The 19,925-nt window shown below is 45.1% G+C and overlaps 1 protein-coding gene across 1 annotated transcript in view; it reads right to left on the bottom strand.

Moving 5' to 3' along the window:
- The window catches only part of LOC308699148 (ribonucleoprotein PTB-binding 2-like), a gene marked incomplete at its 3' end in the record, with an annotated part of 75,426 nt that overhangs the window by 14,775 nt on the left and 40,726 nt on the right, over positions 1-19,925 (bottom strand). Inside the window, exon 4 of the mRNA XM_081379739.1 lies at positions 9,257-9,448. Within this exon, the coding sequence (XP_081235865.1) occupies positions 9,257-9,448 (192 nt within the window). The remainder of the gene's footprint in view (positions 1-9,256; positions 9,449-19,925) is intronic.

Raw genomic sequence — 19,925 nt, 5'->3', positions numbered from 1 at the left:
AAAAAATTTTTTTTTTTTTTTTTTTTTTTTCAGAGGCTTAATTTGGGCAAAGATATGCAATTTGGTGCAGTTGCTCATATTAATATGGCCAAAAAGTAAGATTAAATTCTGATAGATTGTAATGTAGCTCAGTGAGATCTTCATAGGAGTATAGCAGACTATAAGCATAAACTGCATATAAATATCAGTTGTCACTCTATATCCCCCAAAACTCTTAGCAAGATGATATTTAAATGCTTTACTTTATGATCAAAGCTCTCTGGTTTTTATTTTGGGGGGCAAAACACACAGTATAATGCAATACAATGATGACTGGGAGATATGCAATAAACGCTCCTCAGAAGCCTCACATTTTGAAATTATTTTTTAAAAGTTGCTTCAGTTTAGTAAGTGTTCATCTTGAAATATTACTAACAATCTAAGTTATTTTTATGCTTATTTTTATGAAGAACATTTTAGAATTATACTAAAAGGGTCTTTACTTGGTAAAAAAGTAGTAAAACTATCAATCAGATGACAACAGGTTTTTCTGATCATGTCTATAATTTAGAGGCTTTAGAAATGTATCAAATAATATGCGTATCAAATATGGTTCAGTAGGCTTTATAGGGTTAAGATGTTTTTTTCTTTTTTTTTCATATTTGATGTCTTGTCAAATATTTATCCGGAATGTTTTTGTCCCAGCGGTGACTGAGCATGTGTGACCGTGTGTATTTGTTGGCATGGGGGAGACGCTTGCAGACATGCGGAACCCCTGATTAGATCTCTGATGTCTGCTAGAGGTGTGGATCCATCCCAACACACTCCAACTCCATCTGCTGACTACTACTCCCCCACCCACACAAACTTGTGCACATACACACACAAATTGTGGTGCTTTCATACTGGAATGGGTGAAGCCAAGGATGTAACAACATATTCAAGAATGAGAGGACATACATAATAATTTAAGAATCAGGGGAATGTGGTGGTGGTGGTGGTGGTGGTGGCCTTGGGTGAAGCAGCAGATGGATGGAGTATTTGGGAAGAGGGAGTGAAGAGACAGTTGGCCTATCTCTTTATACGGATGAAAAAAGCGTCCCATCATGCCCCCTGCCTAGAGCTTCAGAGATGGATTAGCAGAACGCTCTGTTCCTGATGTGTGCTTCCAAAGAGCCATAAACTACAGCTCAAATGCTCTATTTTTCACACCATTAGAAAATTGATTGAATCCATAAACACTGAAACAAAAACATCAGGTGGTTTATACTAATCTAACGTTTTCTCAATTTTGAGTTCTTAAATAACAGACAGTACAGATATAAAAATAAAGCAAATATTATGAAATAAGAGATCAGATAGTGTATGAAGCACTAATTCTTCACCAATTCAGCGCATTTTAGAGGTATAATACAAAGTAATATAAAAGAATTAGGGATACACGTTTCGATACCAAAACTGGCAACACACATTTGGATTAAAACTAAATTGTGCACGTAAGTAGTTCCCTACTTCATTACAGGAAAATGTCAAGTGATAACTGTACTGCTGCACTGGAAAAGCTCTACATGTGCAATCTGCCATCAAATGAAAGATAAAATAGGACAGAATGATAACAACTAATATGGAAAATTTTAACAATACATTTTAACAGACACAATTATGCATAAAAATGAATATAATGCCAAGTAATATACTGTATATACAGTGGGGGAAATAATTATTTGATCCCCTGCTGATTTTGTAAGTTTACATTTACATTTATTCATTTAGCAGACGCTTTTTTCCAAAGCGACTTACAAATGAGAACAACAGAAGCAGTGAAACTAACAATAGGACAACAATATGCAAGTGCTATTACCCTTCCCAGTTTAATCTAATGCAGTACATGTACTTATTTTTTTAAAGATAATAGATATAGAAGATAAATATATGTATGTTAGGGGTAGAACGGTACATAAATTCGTATTGAACCGAAATGGTACGGGCGTCACGGTTCGGTGCATGAATATACACGGAGAATACATGGTATAAAAATAAATAAAATTCACGTGCAAATGAATGAATGTAATGCGGAACTACTGTTAGATACAGGTACTTTAGGGACACCTAATCTATAGCTCCGATTTAGCTCTGAAGCTCCATAGCTATAATGAACAGGCTGCGATGTCAAGATTGCAATGCTGGAATATGTTGTGTGAGTGTGTGTGTGTGTGTGTGTGTGTGTGTGTGTGTGTGTGTGTGTGTGTGTGTGTGTGTGTGTGTGTGTGTGTGTGAGAGAGAGAGAGAGAGAGAGAGAGAGAGAGAGAGAGAGAGAGAGAGAGAGAGAGAGGGGCGTGGGCGCGATCAAACAGTGGAAACATAAAAACATACTCCGTCATTTTGTTCATACAGGACATCATTCAAAATGCAGTGTTTACTTACATTTGTGTACACTCACAATAAAACACAACATTGTGCTTTTGTCAAACTATAAACTCTTGTCAAACTGTAACCAACAACTGTCACCCAACCAAAATTACACACACACACACACACACACACACACACACACACACACACACACACACACACAGTTTAAAAGCTAAAAATATTTATCCAACCCCATTTAAAAACAGTCTGTCGGTGCCATCTTTTGAACATTCATCATATTGCATTGGTTTTCATTTCTTGTCCTCAAATAGAGCACTGATCTGTTTATTTTTAAGTTACACATTCTACATTGATTGAAAAAGAAAATCAAATGTGTTTTTAATAGTAGTATTATTTTATACAGTAATAAATTATTTATAATTCAGATGAGAATAAAGTTAATGTTAATTAAAATTTTAAGGAAAACAAATATATTGATCTGAAATATAGCAAAATAATTTTAAATTTATTCAGGTACAATTACCAAACATATCTCAAGGTCTTTTTATCTTTTTATTAATTTAATTAATACACTAATTATATAAAACTAATGTCAATGCACTACAAATAAACTGGTTCTATGCCTTTACTTTATTAATAAAACTTATTTAAAAAATACAAGGCTTAAGACATTTATTTTCCTTTGGTGGTACATCCTGAGACATGCACACTAAAAACAAATTGCCCTCTACATTTTTGTTTTGCTTTTCCCTCCATTGTACCGAACTGTGATGTCTGAACAGAGGTATGAACCGAACCATGAATTCTGTGTACCGTTCCACCCCTAGTATATGTGTATATCTGTATGTGTGTGTGTGTGTGTGTGTATATATATATATATATATATATATATATATATATATATATATATATATATATATATATAAATAATACAGGTATCAATATCAGCAAGTTCCAAAAAATGAAAGTATCTGTATCATACTTTTTCTGGAAAAAAGTGGGACATCCCTAAAATTACATAATATAAAGTAATATAAAAGTACGGAAGCCCTGAACAGTGACAAAAAAACAAAAACAAAAAATCTGTAAACAAATGTTTTTCTAAAATTACAAGAATAAGAGATTAAAGTCTATTTCGAGATTAAATTTCGAGATTAAAGTCTAAATATTTCAAGAATAAATTAAATTACGAGAATGTCTTCCGTAGAAGTTCTTTTTGTGTGTGTGTTTCCAATGCACCGGAATATACTTTACAGGCTAAAACGTCCCGGTTACGTATGGTAACCCTCGTTCCCTGAGTCCAGGGAACGGAGACGCCTCGTCGGGGGAGTTCCCCTGACGAATTGGGATAATGCTAGGGAGACCAATTGCCTTCGAGTGAGTTAAAACGAACCAATGAACATTGGCATGCAACATTTGCATTCCGCAGCCCGCCTACGAGTGCGGGTATAAAGGCGGAAGCAAGCGCATACACAAATGCTTTTCGCTGAGGAGCCGGACGGTGTCCAGTCCTCCGCGAAGGTACAGCAGCATGGCGACGGGACGAGGCGTCTCCGTTCCCTGGACTCAGGGAACGAGGGTTACCATACGTAACCGAGACGTTCCCTTTCGTCATCAGGGAACTCCGACGCCTCATCGGGGGAGTTCCCCTGACGAATTGGGATCCCTACCAAAACGCCAAGGTGCTGGCCCCTTCCAGCGCCCAGCTAAGCTACCCTGCAGCAGTTTCCAGAAATGTTGCGGGAGCTAGCTAGGGAATCACACTGCTGTTCCGCAAGACCCAATCAGTGGATATTGGATAACACTGGGAAAGTGCGCCCGTCCCCAAGGAAAATAATAATGGGGGGGAACGCTGCGGAAGCTGAGGCAGCCTAGAGGAAGGCTCTCAAATACACACATGTACTAACCACGTAGGGTAGTGAAACATATGGCAGTCCTTGAAGGTAGTCCCAGTCCGGAGGAGTGAGGAGCGTACTCAACAGGGACGACAGAATGAGTCTGTCAAGGGGAAGACACGGCTGAACTGCATGTGGCAATCACGGGTCGCCGCAGGGACCACTGGAAAAGGCACCCAGTCTACTAGCAACTCCTTACTGAAGGTAGCAGACCTGCTGCTGGCCGGTCCGCAACGCCTAGCACCGGAGGGGGTGATGGAGGAACTCACAAGGTTAGCCGTTTGCTGGGTAACCAACGGAGCAAAAGACGTACGTATCCGCTCACGGAATGGCGTCGCAAGCCGACACACCTATTCACTCTAATTACTGGCCGTAGTGAGTACTCGGGAGGAAACAGGTTCCACACGTAGGCTATAAAACCTAGCGAACGTGTTCGGTGTCGCCCAGCCCGCAGCTCTACAAATGTCTGTTAGCGAGGCGCCTTGTGCCAGAGCCCAAGAAGCGGCAACACTCCTAGTAGAGTGAGCCCGCAACCTGGGTGGGCAGGGCTCACCCTGGGACTCATAAGCCCTGGTGATAGCATCCACTAGCCAGTGGGCTGACCTCTGCTTGGAGACAGCCTTCCCCTTCTGCTGGCCTCCGTAACAAACAAAGAGCTGATCTGGGGTCCTGAAGCTTTGCATTCTGTCTATATAAACCCGGAGGACCCGGACAGGACAGAGAAAAGATAGGGCTGGGTCTGCCTCCTCCTGGGGCAGCGCTTGCAGGTTCACCACCTGGTCCGCGAAGGGAGTGGTAGGAACCTTGGGCACATATCCGAGCCGGGGTCTCAATATAACATGAGAAAGGCCAAGCCCGAACTCTAGGCACGATTCGTCGACCGAAAATGCCTGCAGATCCCCTACCCTCTTGAAGGAAGCCAATGCTAACAGGAGCGCTGTCTTAATGGACAGAACATTAAGCTCAACTGTCGGTAAAGGCTCAAAGGGAGGACTTTGGAGCGCTTTAAGCACTAAAGATAAGTCCCAAGAGGGTACAGGGTGCAAATCGCAAGGTGGATTTAGCCTCCAAGCACCCATGAGGAATCTGATGAACAGGTCGTGCTTCCCACGGACTTACCTTCAAATACAACGTGATGTGCGGCTATCGCGGCAACATACACTTTGAGGGAGGAGGGGAACAGCCTTCGCTCCAACCCATCTTGCAGGAAGGAAAGCACGACTCTGATCGGGCTAGTTCGTGGGTTCTCCCCGTGGGAAGAACACCAGTCGACAAACAGGTTCCACTTCAGAGCGTAGAGGCGGCTCGTAGAGGGGGCTCTAGCAGAAGAGATGGTATCTACCACTGCCTGTGGCAGGCCATCTAGAACCTCTAGAACCTCCGCGTCCCGTCTAGGGACCAGACATGGAGTTTCCAAAGGTCTGGACGCGGGTGCACTAGGGTGCCCCTTCTCTGAGAAAGTAGGTCCTTCCTCAGAGGAATCGGCCAAGGAGGGGCTGTCGCGAGGAGCATGAGTTCTGGGAACCAAGTCCGGGTTGGCCAATACAGGGCCACCAAAAGGACCTGCTCCTCGTCCTCCCTGACCTTGCACAGGGTCTGTGCAAGAAGGCTCACTGGGGGAAACGCATATTTGCGTAGGTCCCGGGGCCAGCTGTGTGCCAGGGCATCCGTGCCGAGACTTCCTTCGGTCAGGGAGTAATACCACTGGCAATGGGTCGTGTCCGGAGAGGCAAACAGGTCTACCTGCGCGGCTCCGAAGATTCGCCAAATCAGCTGGACCACCTGGGGATGGAGTCGCCATTCTCCCGGAAGGGGAGGCTGACGTGAAAGCTCGTCGGCCACACGATTGAGCTCCCCGGGGACATGAACGGCACGAAGCGACCTCAGATGCTTCTGACTCCATAAGAGGAGGTGGGAGGCGAGTCGCGACATACGACGGGAGCGTAGACCACCTTGTTGGTTGATGTATGCAACGGTCGCAGTGCCTATAGACGAGCACGAAAACACGTAGGCTTCAAGTCAACGTCCCACATTGTATATAATTGTATATATATATATTGTAATATAAAATGTAAAAATTAAAAATTTTAATTATATTTTATAAATCAATCATTATAATTTATAATTGTACATAATAATTTGAATTTTAAATTACAATGTAAAAAGCAATGTAAAAATGTTTAAATGCATAAATTTGACTTTGATGCAACTTGTATTTAAAAAATATGTTAAAAAGCAACAAACAAGATCATAGATTGCATATATTGAAAAAACAACATCTGCTAGATTATCAACACTGTAAAATGTGTTTTCATCATTAGATCACTTATTGTCACGTGTCAGCGTTTGTTTGGACTTTCAGTTTGAGTTTTGATTGGCTCCTGTTCTCCTTTGTTCTTTTCCCGCCCTCCACAATTTTACATACAGTTCTGTAACTATGATAAGCACCCTGAAAAAAACTCTTTTTCAATGCTCAAATGACACAAACTGAGGCACAGCAGAGTCATTGAACATGACTGATATCTAACCAGTAGGCACGTATCTTTCGACGGTTTTGCGTATGAGCTCCCGGAGCACTAACCAGTCAGGAAGACAAGTGCAGACACCTGCTAGTCCCCAAGCAAGTGCTAAAATTATATGACTACACTCACACACAAAAGCAATGGCCCGTTAGACTGAAGGGAAAGCTTGTGCCCTCACAGTCTGTGTAAGAGTGGGTAGGCGGGTCTCAGAGACAGACAGCAGAGTACAGAGATGCCTGTGGCACGGATGGGTGGACTTCTCGAGAAATGTCAGCTTGCATTTGCTCTATTTGGCTTGATATTTTTCAGAGGAAAAAGGAGAAGTAAGGGAGAGAGAAAGAGTGGAGGAGAAAGAGAAAGGAGAGAGGAGGGGAGACAAAAAGCATTATATTAAAGACCCCATGACATCAAAATAGCAGTTTGTGGCTTTCGTTCATATTTGTTAGCTTTGAAGTCATCTATATGCTTTTATAAGCTTTTAATAAAAGCTTTTTATAAGCTATACGCTTTCCTGTAGCTCAAACAGTAGAGCGTTGGTGCTTGCAACACCAAGGTCATGGGTTCCATTCCAAGGGAAAGCAAGAACTGATAAGAATGTAAATGTGCACCTTGAAATGCAATGTAAGTTGCTTTGGATAAAAGCGTCTGCCAAATGAATATATGTAAACGTAGATAAAATTGCTAAAAAATATTAATTAGTTTATATTTAAATTCTTCACTGGAAAAATAGACCAAAAATATTGATGACTTGCACACAGGAGCGTATACAAAAATGTTGTACAATAAAATTATCTAGAATGAAAATGTCCCCTGTCATAATACCACCTTGCCTCTGACTATTGTCAAAAGGCTATTAGCTATTTTTAAAAAAGGAAGGATAATATCTTTGATATGTCCTACTTAATTTTCCTGTTTCATTAGGACATGTCCACCATAATAACGTGGATACACAAATTGTTTTCATGAAATAATTTCATGGGGTCTTTAAACATATTCCATCTTTAAAAAATAACCAAAAATCCTCTTCTTTCTCTTCTCTGCAATTCTCCTCTGCTCTACTAGCTTGTTTCCTAATCTAGCTTTCTAATATATGTGGCATTGTATACAGAGAATCTGTGACAAATTGCTTATGCTCCTCTACCGAAAGTCACTTTGGATAAAAGCTCCTGTATAATGTAAAAAGATAACGGTAGTCAGATATTTTATTGTCCACTAGAAGTGAAAAGCTGAACAATGAAATCAATCAATGTTCGGATGTAGCAAACTGCTCTGCCAACAATATACTGAATTCTGCAGAATTAAGTCCCACATTCAAAATGAAATGTTACATTTGAAATGCCAGACAAAAAAAATCTGCGTTCTAACAAAACATCAATGAGAACCACTATCTGAGACATGAAGGAACATGACAGAGTGATTTTGTGTATGTAGGCTGGGCTGTATTCAGTTGTGCTAAAAGACAGTAAAATGTGGTCTGTTAATAAGCTTGTCACATAGACAGCACAAAAAAAGATGCTAAATATAAATAATAAAATGCAACCAACCATAATATATATATTGCAATATCTTGTGTTGCATTTAAAGTTTGAGGTTTTTTAAAGAAATGAATTTATTCAGCAGACACATTAAAGTGCCAGCAAAGACTTTTACATTATTACAAAAAAATAAAATAATTAACTATACTGTTGTTTTGAACTTTTTATTAATCGAAAATCCTGAAAAAAAAATCGAATCAAACACAAACTTTTGCATGGTAGTGTAGGCTATATATTAAATGTTTTTAATAAAATACTGTATAACACATGATTATATATTAAAATAATAATAATCTTTTTAAGACTTTATTAAGAACAAGGGGGGGAATTTAGAGCTCAAGCTGAATCTCTTCATCATGAACAGAAAGCTAAATACTGTATGCTTACTTTTTTACTTGCTTTACTTTTATCTTACTCGAGGATTATACGAAAATGTGAACCAAACTGCATTAAATACATATTCACCAGCAGCAAAAAAACATAAACATGGTTTGTGTCTACCACAATGTGTATTATGTAGTGAATTATTGGGTGCTGAGAGCAAGAAACCAACAAAATTAAAGAAATGTTTAGAAACCAAATGCTCAAACTTTAATCCGAGTCCCGAAGCAAAACCATTGGGTTGAAGAACATTAGTTAACGCTCAACACCACTGACAGTCTCTTCAGGACAGTGTTGTTTTAGACAGACTGCTGGTTTATGTGGATCTGTCCAGCGTGATGAAAATAGCCCTGTGGTTTATTTCAGGCCTCGGAAATGCAGCGGAGGTCTGGAGATGTCTGAAACAGCAGGGTTTGTATGAATACTGTAATTAAACTGTCACCACTGCCGTTTCACACATGCATGTGTGTGCGTTAATGCTTCTGCATGAATGTGTGGGAAACGCTCTTGTTGCTTGCTGTGACGGTAAAGACAATGGCACTTGTCCCCTGTGATTGTGCGCGTCACTCACCACACCCTGAGCAGCGATGAGGGCGGCGAGAGTGCTGCGTCCAGAGGTTCCTGGGGGACAGAGAGACAGGCGTATCTCCTGACCCTGGATCAGCTGTCTGTCCATCTCCAGCAGCATGGCTTCAGCCTGCTCCGCCGTCTCATACTCCACAACAGCGAAACCCCGCACTGGACTTCCCTCATCCTGAGCCAGCTACAACACACAAACACACACACACACACACACTGTGTTTAGAGATCAACAAATCTTGCCAAAGGCATGTGATTTTGGTACATCATTACAATCCAATGTTATAATCATATCTCGGTTCTTGCGATGCATGATTATTTTATGAAACCATAAAATTAACAATTTCATTCATTTTCATTAAAATTCTCAACTGGAAGCCAAATGTATTCTGCAGACATGAGATCTCAGCTCTGCTGGGTTGTGCAGAGCCTTAAGGAACCCACTGATTTGTGACTTCTGGTGTTGATTTGTGAGCTGCCTGCAGCTAAAAGATGTGGTTAATGATTGTGACATCTGACATGAGATGAATAAAACCCCACAGCATACTAAGCACTACTTTGATATTAGAACGGAAATTGCGTTTTAATTATTGAGTATTTTTCCTTGTGGCAAACATGAACTTGTCTGTTTATTGATACTGCAGGGTCCAAATATCTGGGATCACAAATTATATATATATATATATATATATATATATATATATATATATATTATTAGCATGTCATTACAAAGGATTTCAAATTTACTTATTTGATTAGTGACCTAGAAATGCAGTAGAATATTTCATTCATTTTTTTATTTAACTATAATTTAACTATAATTACTATCCTAAAACCACTGTTTTAGGCAGCAAGCAGCATATCACTGGATGTTGTGACGTCTTTGCTGAGTCAGTGAGAAAAGTTGCATTGCAACAAGGTTAATCAAAAACAGAGATGACAACATTTCATACTTTCAATAATCCAGCCGTGTCCAGATCTGAAACTAGACTCTGTCTGTGGGAGAATGTGCTGTGTTCAAGCAGGCAAGTCAACGCTTTGTTTATAGTTTTTTTCATGACTCTGGATGGGGTGAAAAGAAGTCTGGCTTTGGTCATATTTTCTGCTACAACATCTCTAACATGCAATGCCTCCAAAAAGTACATGGTCACTTAAGCTATGCTTTAAGATGCATGATTTCCATCGCATTAAGTAACAGAATATTTGGGACCACTGTACCCAGCAAGCAATTTTGCAATTAAAACACGTCTAATAGCGGTCCAAACACAGGCCTGATGTCTAGGCTAAAACAAGGCAAAATTTGGGCAGTCAGTGACAATTTAATAGACATCTAACTCTAAACCATAGCCCAAAAATAGACTAGTCATCAATTAGATGACATGTCAAAGAAATGAAACCAAACACCTTGTAATGACTGTTGACTTTGCTTACATGATGGAATATCATACGTCTCGCAAGTTATTTTGGCAAAAACGACATGTAACCAAATTCGATGTTATTTTGGCTAGAAGTGGGTTACTCATAGCCGGACTATATGGGGTCTATAGTTAACCTAGACGGTGAAATGAAGACTAGGCTATTGCTTGCTGGGTACCGGAGACAACACATTAAATCAAATTGCAAGCAAGAGTATTTAACGATAAAAGTGATTCACCATAAAAACTTGCACATAAGCTTACTTGCAAATATGCTAAAGACTCTCTAATTCCCAGCACAATTTACCAGTCAGTGTTTTTGAATCTCACAATCCTAATGAGGAACCACACAGGGAATCAAGAACATTCACAAGGTGAGCTTGAGTAAACACACACAAACACACACTCTCCAGATGTGTTGTGAGGTGTTGCCTTTCATCTATGTGCGTCATTTCGTCGAATTGGCCTCAAGGGAGTACAGCGACACCTCATCAAAACATCTCCACCAACTGCCAAGGACTGATCAGTGGAAAGAACAGCCTCCTCTACCTCTCCTTCAACACATTCAGCTTAAAGCTAAGTGGATACCATGACTTAAAAATAATCTGGATCATGATCATATTATATATTTTGTGCCGATCAGTCTCTTTCTCAGTCAATTCGGTTCATTATTCAGAACAATGACTCCTGTGCTTTATTCTGATTCACCAACTTTGACTGATTCATTACAAAGAATCTCACTAGTCAAGTGATTTGTTTACGTTTTATGCGGTTCATTTCTTTTATCTGTGCAGTTAGCAACGACAAATCAATAGAACATTGTGTTAACGAGTTTAATGGCAACATATTACATATTTTGTGCCACCTATTCTCTTTCTCATCACAAGCAATTCACAAGTTCGCAACTCCTGAATAGCTGTGCAGTAAACACTGAATTACAGCCTTCCTACAGAAAGAGAGATGAACACAGATGGAGGGATGAGGAAAAAAAGGATGAAGGTTGAATCGAGGGGGGTGGAAGAAACTGATCAGCTATTGGCAGTTACTGGGATGGAAATGAGACCCCTGAGGGAACATAGATGGAGGAAATAGGGAATGAGAGAGAGAGAGAGAGAAGAAAGGGAGTTCTGGAGGGGGAGTGAATGAATGAACGGATAATGTGAGAGTGAAAGAAGAAGAGGGAAAATATAGAGCGCAGTAGAAAAGAGAGGATGTTGAGAGAACGTGAGATGAAGATGGGCTGATTGAAGGACAGACAGAAAAGAGTGGCATAAAGGATGATAGAAGCAAAAGGAAACACATAGTCAGATTCAATGTGGGATCTTATACATGTACATGTGCACAGACACACACATATAGTACATGGTGGTGAGAGGAAACCATGAATCTGTAATGCGTACAAGTGTGGCCTGGATATTTCTTTCACACTGTCACACACACACACACACACACACACACACGGCATACGTCCTTGGCAGTAATAATAAGTGGTGTGGTATGTCTCGGGAGGAACCCGGGCTTATCTGTGCCAGTTATAATGCAGTCAGGACAGTGTATGTAAAAGCCTAAATATAGAGAAGGAAAAGCATTCGTCATTTGGAAGAGTGTCAAACATTTGTGTGTGTGTCCGTTTGAACACTTTGGTGAATGCACACCATTCCTAGAATCTCTTCCCAGAGGAACATTTTACAGCTCTTCTATAGTTCAGCAGTTTTATTGGCAGCAGTTACGTTTCATTTGAATATCAATAGATATTTTATCTAAAATGTCTTGAAAATAATATAGCTGAGAGCAGAGAGCATTAATTTTGAAGCTCATGTGTGAACATGATCCAAATAGTCAAAAGAATAAATCCTGTGGATGTTTTTGGGAACAAACTTCTAGAGTTTGTGAAAATTTAAATGAATTTACATTAAAGTGGCACCTAGAGTTGAAGGGGTGTGTAATTGCCTGAGTGGTGGGTGGCTCCATCCCACCAAATTCAGTGTCTCTGTTATATGGTTTTTAATACCCAAATAAATGTAGAATTATTGACCAATGCGATACATTAAAAAATACCTTATATCGACCAATAATTGATAATGACTAATTTTTCTTTTTTTCAGGCCTTCCTGTTTCATGTTCCTGCTCTCTCTCTTGTTTATATCTTGTTTAAAAAAACCTAGTGAAAAGAGATATGGAATATGAAAAACGTTTCGGTTACTCACGTAACCTCTGTTCTCTCTAGAAGAGGGAACGAGTATTGCGTAGTTGCTTACGCTACGGGAAAGCCTTTCTTTCTCGAGATACTGAAGCCAAAAATTATCCTAATTTTTATAATCTTGTCAACGCAGTGCGGCAGCCTGCAGACCTAGGGCAAGCTTACTAGCGTGCCCATTGGCTGCCCTGCGGCAACTGCAGCAGCCTACCGCTGAGCCCTTGGCGTGACGTCACGACCAATGAGCGCGCTTGGCGCGCTTAATGCGTCACAGCCCGCGAAAAGGGGTGTGGCTTAGCGTATATAAACAGGGCTCGGAGGCTGCTTCTCTGGTTTCTGTCGCATGAAGAGAAATGAGCTCGTGGTGCGAGCACGGCGGGCTACGCAATACTCGTTCCCTCTTCTAGAGAGAACAGAGGTTACGTGAGTAACCGAAACGTTCTCTTACGAGAGGTTCTCTCGTATTGCGTAGTTGCTTACGCTACGGGAACGCCCTTGTCAACGCCGTGCGCGCCCAGCATCCACTGAATGAGTCCCAGGGAGAGCCCGGGGAACGTGATAGCAGAGAGCCGGGCGGCCCGAAGAGGGCTAGCGCCGTACAAAAGCACACACTAGGGGGTTAGGAGCGGCACGGCCGGTCCGAACTGACAATTCCCTGCATAGTGCAGCTCAACCAGTAGAGCTAAATCACACAACGTAGCCCGCGCACAGATAGTGGGCTGGCATACACGAGACTTAGACTGATAACACTTTCGCCTGCAAGGCGGGAACATCCAGGTTGTAAAACCTAACAAATGTGGAGGGGGAGGCCCAGCCTGCCGCTGCACAAATGTCATGAATGGGAATCCCGCTGGACCACGCCCACGACGAGGCCATGCCTCTGGTGGAGTGAGCTTGAATGCCCAATGGGCACTGCAGGTCTTTAGACGCATAAGCAGCAGCAATAGCGTCCACTATCCATCTGGACAGGCTGTGTTTCGAGGCGGCGAGACCCTTGGTGCGCCCGCCAAACGAAACAAAGAGCTGTTCCACCACTCGTTTGACTGAAGACAGTGCTATCAGAAAAACGGTTTTGAGCGTGAGGTATTTCATATCCACAGTTTCCAAGGGTTCGAAGGGATGCGCTTTCAGGGCCTCCAAGACCAGTGAAAGATCCCACATAGGAACCGAGGGGGGTCGCGGGGGGTTCATCCTCCTGGCTCCTCTAAGGAAGCGGATGACGAACTCGTTCCTTCCTAATGCGCGGCCCAGCTCTGAACAGAGAGCGCTGAAATGGCCGTGACATAGACTTTGAGCGTGGAGGGGGACCTGCCCGCGTCCAGTAACTCTTGAAGGAAACACAGTACTCGCGATACCCCACATGTCTGTGGATCGAGCCCCTTAGCAGTGCACCATCTGTTAAACACTGACCATTTCGACATGTAGAGCCGCCTCGTAGAGGGGGCTCTAGATTGTATGATCGTGTTCATGACCCCGTCTGGCAGATCAGCGTGTAATCATTGAGGCTCCACGCATGCAGAGACAGCGCTCTGGATGGGGATGCCATATCGAGCCGCGGGCTTGAGAGAAAAGGTCTCTCTTCACCGGTATCGGCCAGGGGGCTGAGTCTGCCAGCTGTATTAGATCCGGGAACCAAGCTTGGTTCTCCCAGTATGGGGCTAAGAGGAGCACTGTGTGGCGCGCTTCCCTGATTCTCTTGATGACCTGAGGCAGCAGAGAGACCGGGGGAAAAGCATACAGCGGGCCGCTGGGCCGGGTCTGGGCCAGCGCATCCTCGTTCTTCGAGAAGAACTCTGGGCAATGAGCGTTGTCTTTTGACGCAAAAAGGTCGACTTTCGCTTTGCCGAAACGGCGCCACAGTGACTGGACTGTTTGGGGGTGTTGAGACCACTCCCCAGGGGGAACGCTGTCCCTGGACAGTCTGTCGGGGCCCTCGTTCAGGTGGCCAGGCACATGCGCGGCTCTCTCAGCGAGCGCAGAGAGTGCTGAGCCCACACGAGGAGGCGTTCCGCCAGGGTGCAGAGCGTCTGATCTGACACCGCCCTGGCGATTCACATAGGCCACTACCGATGTATTGTCCGTGCGGACTAGAACATGGTGACCGTGGAGGAATGGGAGGAAGTGTTTGAGAGCTTTCTCGACCGCGAGCATCTCTAGACAGTTTATGTGTAGGAGATTCTCCTGGTCATAGACCGGTCTGCCTTCGAAGAGCGCTCCCCAATCTAGGTTGGAAGCGTCTGTCGAGACAACTTTCCGGTGTGAAATCACTCCCATAGTCACTCCTGTGTGATACCATTCGGCTGCCAGCCAGGGCTGCAGGGCTGAAAAGCAGCTCTGATTCACTCTGACTCGCAAGCCGCCGGCCGCCCAGGCTCGGTGGGGCACGCGCGCTTTCAGCCAGCGTTGAAGCGGGCGCATGCGCAGTAAGCCCAGCTGGAGCGCTGCTGCAGCTGAGGCAATATGCCCCAGGATACGCTGGAATGTCCTCAGCGGAACCCGGCTGCCTATTTGGAGGGATGCGGCGAGGAGGCGGATGCGGCGCGCGTGCTGCTCCGACAGTCTGGCCGTCATAGCCACCGAGTCCAGTTCTATTCCAAGAAGGAAATTGACTGACGGGGCGATAGCGAGCTCTTGGTCCAGTGACCGAGAGACCCAGATCCTCCAGATGGCTGAGAAGCGCTGTTCCGTGAGACACAAGTTCCGTCTCTGACAGCGCTAGAATAAGCCAATCGTCCAGATAATTCAGTATTCGCATTCCCTGTTTTCTCAGGGGAGCGAGAGCCGTGTCCATGCATTTCGTAATGTACGGGGTGCCAAAGACAGGCCGAAGGGCAGGATTGTGTACTGATATACTCGACCGTTGAAGGCGAATCTCAAGAATGGCCTGTGACGGGGAGTTATCTGGATCTGAAAATATGCGTCTTTTAGATCGAGAGAGATAAACCAGTCTCCTGGGCAAATCTGCGCGAGGATTTTTCTGGTTGTGATCATTTTGAACGGCCGTCTCATGAGGGCTTTGTTCAGATGTCTCAGATCTAAAATAGGTCTTAACGCTCCGTCCTTCTTGGGTACGAGGAAGTAGGGGCTGTAAAGGCTCGACTCGCTTAGAGAAGGATGAACCTGTTCTATAGCCCTTTTGCGCAGTAGCTTCGCTATTTCGGCTTGAAGCAGGTGCGCAGCTTCTGAACTCACTTTCGTCTCCGTCTGTGCTAGAAAGCGCGGAGGGGGACGAGCGAATTGAAGCGAATAGCCGTGTTTTATAGTACTCAGCACCCATTCTGACGCGCCCTGAATAGCTTCCCATGCTTCCGCATGCATAGCTAGGGGTCGAATGGTCTCTGGGTTCAGATCGCCGCGCTGCGCGGGATTGGGGAACCTGTATCAGAGAGGATGGAGCGGCGTGCGCGCCGCTGGTGCTCGAACACGGGGGCTGGTAAACAGTATTGGCTGGCTGTACAGCGTTCGGTAGCTCGGTCCCAGAGGATGGAGCGCGATTTGCTGACAAACACCCCTGGCGCGAAAGCGGCGTGGGGATTGTAATGTCTAAAAGTGAGTGCGCGTGCACCTGAGCGGGCGCAGAGTTTACACTTATGACACGGCCAGAGTTTGGGAGCTTAGAGGGTGTGCGACCCGAGGTAACTGAATGGCAGAGCGAGCAGCGGGTAGGTGTGAGCACAAAGTTGTGGGCACATTTACTACACTTAGTACTCGAGCGGCTTGTGTCCGCTTTATGAGAGAGCGCTCTATGCGCGTTACCATGGGGACCATGTTTGTGTGAAGCAGTGAGCACATGGGAGTGGGCACATTTTCTACACTTATAACACCCTCGGCTTGAGCCGCTGTTGCCCGGGGTAACCGAGTGGCAGAGCGAGTTACAGGTAGATGTGAGCACAGAGTTGTGGGCACATTTACTACACTTATTACTCGAGCGGCGTGTGACCGCTTTATGAGAGAGCGCTCTGAACGCGTTACCATGGGGACCGTGTTTGTGTGTAGCAGTGAGCACATGGGAGTGGGCACATTTTCTACACTTGTAACACCATCGGCGTTATAGAGCAAATGCTTTGATGGCTCATATGTTTAGACGCTCATAAATACTCAAGCACCATCCTGTGAGATGCAGGTTCGCTTTCTGTATGTAAGAAAGCTGGCCGCGAGCTCGGAGAAGACAGCAGAAAAAATATTTTCTGCCGCCAGAGCCGGATTTGAACACGGTTCTCCAGTGCAGAAGCGTAAAATTCTGCCACTGAGCCACAGGGGCACACATGAGCTTCCAGTTGGTGCGAGCATATGACCGAGCGTCGTGTTTCGGCGTTTGTTTGCAGGCGCGCGTGTATTAAAACAGGCCCGTTTACTGCAGCATTAGTATTTCCAGCCGCCTAACTTAGAGGGGACTGAGAAATATGTATCCCGTGAGATGCGGGTTTGCTTTCTGTATGTAAGAAAGCTGGCCGCGAGCTCGGAGAAGCAAGCAGAAAAAAGTTTTTTTCTGCTGCCAGAGCCGGATTCGAACACGGGTCTCTGGTGCGTTAGCCTAATGTTCTGCCACTGAGCCACAGGGGCACACATGAGCTTCCGGTCAGTGCGAGCATATGACCGAGCGTCGTGTTTCGGCGTTTGTTTGCAGGCGCGCGTGTATTAAAACAGGCCCGTTTACTGCAGCATTAGTATTTCCAGCCGCCTAACTTAGAGGGGACTGAGAAATATGTATCCCGTGAGATGCGGGTTTGCTTTCTGTATGTAAGAAAGCTGGCCGCGAGCTCGGAGAAGCAAGCAGAAAAAAGTTTTTCTGCTGCCAGAGCCGGATTCGAACACGGGTCTCTGGTGCGGAAGTCTAATGTTCTGCCACTGAGCCACAGGGGCACACATGAGCTTCCAGTCAGTGCGAGCATATGACCGAGCGTTTGTTTGCAGGCGCGCGTGTATTACAACAGGCTCGTTTACTGCAATAATAGTATTTCCAGCCGCCTGAACTTAGAGGGGACTGAGAAATATGCGAGGATTGGAGGAAGTCCGGCCTAAGCGGGACGAAAACACTCTCTCTTCCTCCTTTCGCCGGTGCTCGTGAGTGACGTCCGCTCTGATATCCCTTGAGAACGGCGCAGTTGCGCGGCTCGAACAAAGGGAGAGAGAGCGGGAAGATGTCATTATGTGCTGTGACATCGTTTGTTTGCAGGCGTGCGTGTATAACAGGCTCGTTTACTGCAATATAGATATTTCTAGTCGCCTGAGCTAGGAGGGGACTGAGAAATGTGTGAGAAACGGAGGTGGCCGGAGAGTGACGCGCGCGACCGAGACGCGGGGTAGCTTTCTTATAACGTAAAGGAAGCCAGCCCGTGACCGTCTACTTCTGACATCCCTTGTGAGCGGCGCCTTGCGCGGCTCGAACAGAGGGGGAGAGGGCGTGCGTCATCCGGGGGGGGGTAGCTTCCTTGTAACGTAAAGGAAGCTATAGCCCGTGACCGTCCGTTCTGACATCCCTTGTGAGCGGCGCCGTTTGCGCGGCTTGACAGAGGGGAGTAACCAGCTGGTCTGCTTCATCCCCTGAGGCGACGGCAGTGCGGGCAGAGGCCGGCCGCTGCGCGTCGGTGAAGGGCGGGGGAGAAGGAGAGAGCGAGGCTCGCGGGAGGGGCTCCGGCGAGCGCTCAGCTATAACCACCGGCTCGGAAGGCCTTTGAGAGCGGCGTTTTTTCTTACGCGGCCCGGAAGAGGCAGCCGGAGAAGGTGGAGGATCGTGAAACATGGCGAGTCGAGCCCGCAGGGTCGACATCGGCAAGTCCTCACACTGTTCGCAGCCGCCCGTGAAGGGCGCGGGCTGCGTGGTCGAAACCCAGGCAGAGAGCGCAGATCACGTGGCGGTCTCCGTCGCTGAGCGCGGCTCTGCACGAGCCACAGGATGAGCGAGGCATTTGCAACAACGCCTCGCGCTCTTTTAGATGCAAAGTGTGTCGCGGGGCGAACACACAAACACATACAACACAGAGCAGTAAAAGGATATATTCGCCGGATAGCGAAGCAGGCAGGGAAAGCTGAAGGCGGCGAAGGCGGCCGGCGTCCTCAGGCTGAGATCCTCGGTGTGCTGGTCGCTTGATTCGACGGCGGCTTCCTCAGAGAGCAGCGATGCGTAGAGCTTCGCTGAAAAGACAGAAATCAGAGAAGCAGCCTCCGAGCCCTGTTTATATACGCTAAGCCACACCCCTTTTCGCGGGCTGTGACGCATTAAGCGCGCCAAGCGCGCTCATTGGTCGTGACGTCACGCCAAGGGCTCAGCGGTAGGCTGCTGCAGTTGCCGCAGGGCAGCCAATGGGCACGCTAGTAAGCTTGCCCTAGGTCTGCAGGCTGCCGCACTGCGTTGACAAGATTATAAAAATTAGGATAATTTTTGGCTTCAGTATCTCGAGAAAGAAAGGCTTTCCCGTAGCGTAAGCAACTACGCAATACGAGAGAACCTCTCGTAAGAGAACATACATTTAGAGGCATAGAATAAATAAAAGTAAACTGTCGCCATCCAGGGCTCTTATCCCAGCCAAAGACACCACACAGACAGACTAGCAAAATCAAACAGGAAGTAGATGTGTGTCTTTGAATATAATGACAAGCTTCTGTGTGACAAATGAGAGCATAAAATAATTTCTATAAACCTCCTGAGATGCACAAATATTGAACTGCTCTCTCTCTCTTGGCCCAAACTGATTCTGTCACAAGTCTGTATTCTGGAGGGCACTTGACACAAATCTAATACAATAATGATCCATGAATTTCCTCTGGTCGGCCTTGTATCTATAAACACATTCCTAGAGAGGAAGGAGAGATTGGTCAGGCAATCTGGGAGTAGTCACAACCACTGAGACGATCAATACAGCAACCACCTCCATTTAAAACACACAAACAATACCCAATATATACAGTACTCCAAAAGCAAATATTGTGCCTGAACATCTACATGGCGTGTTCCCTCTGGCTCGGACATGGTCTATTTCCTGTTATAAATGGTTGACCTTTGAGAGCGATACAGATACCCCAGTGGGATTCGGGGAAAGAGGGAGCAG

Source organism: Scardinius erythrophthalmus, assembly GCF_964197995.2.
Source record: "Scardinius erythrophthalmus genome assembly, chromosome: 12".
In the NCBI taxonomy this organism is placed as follows: Eukaryota; Metazoa; Chordata; class Actinopteri; order Cypriniformes; family Leuciscidae; genus Scardinius; species Scardinius erythrophthalmus.
This window is presented reverse-complemented; position numbering and strand designations above follow the sequence as displayed.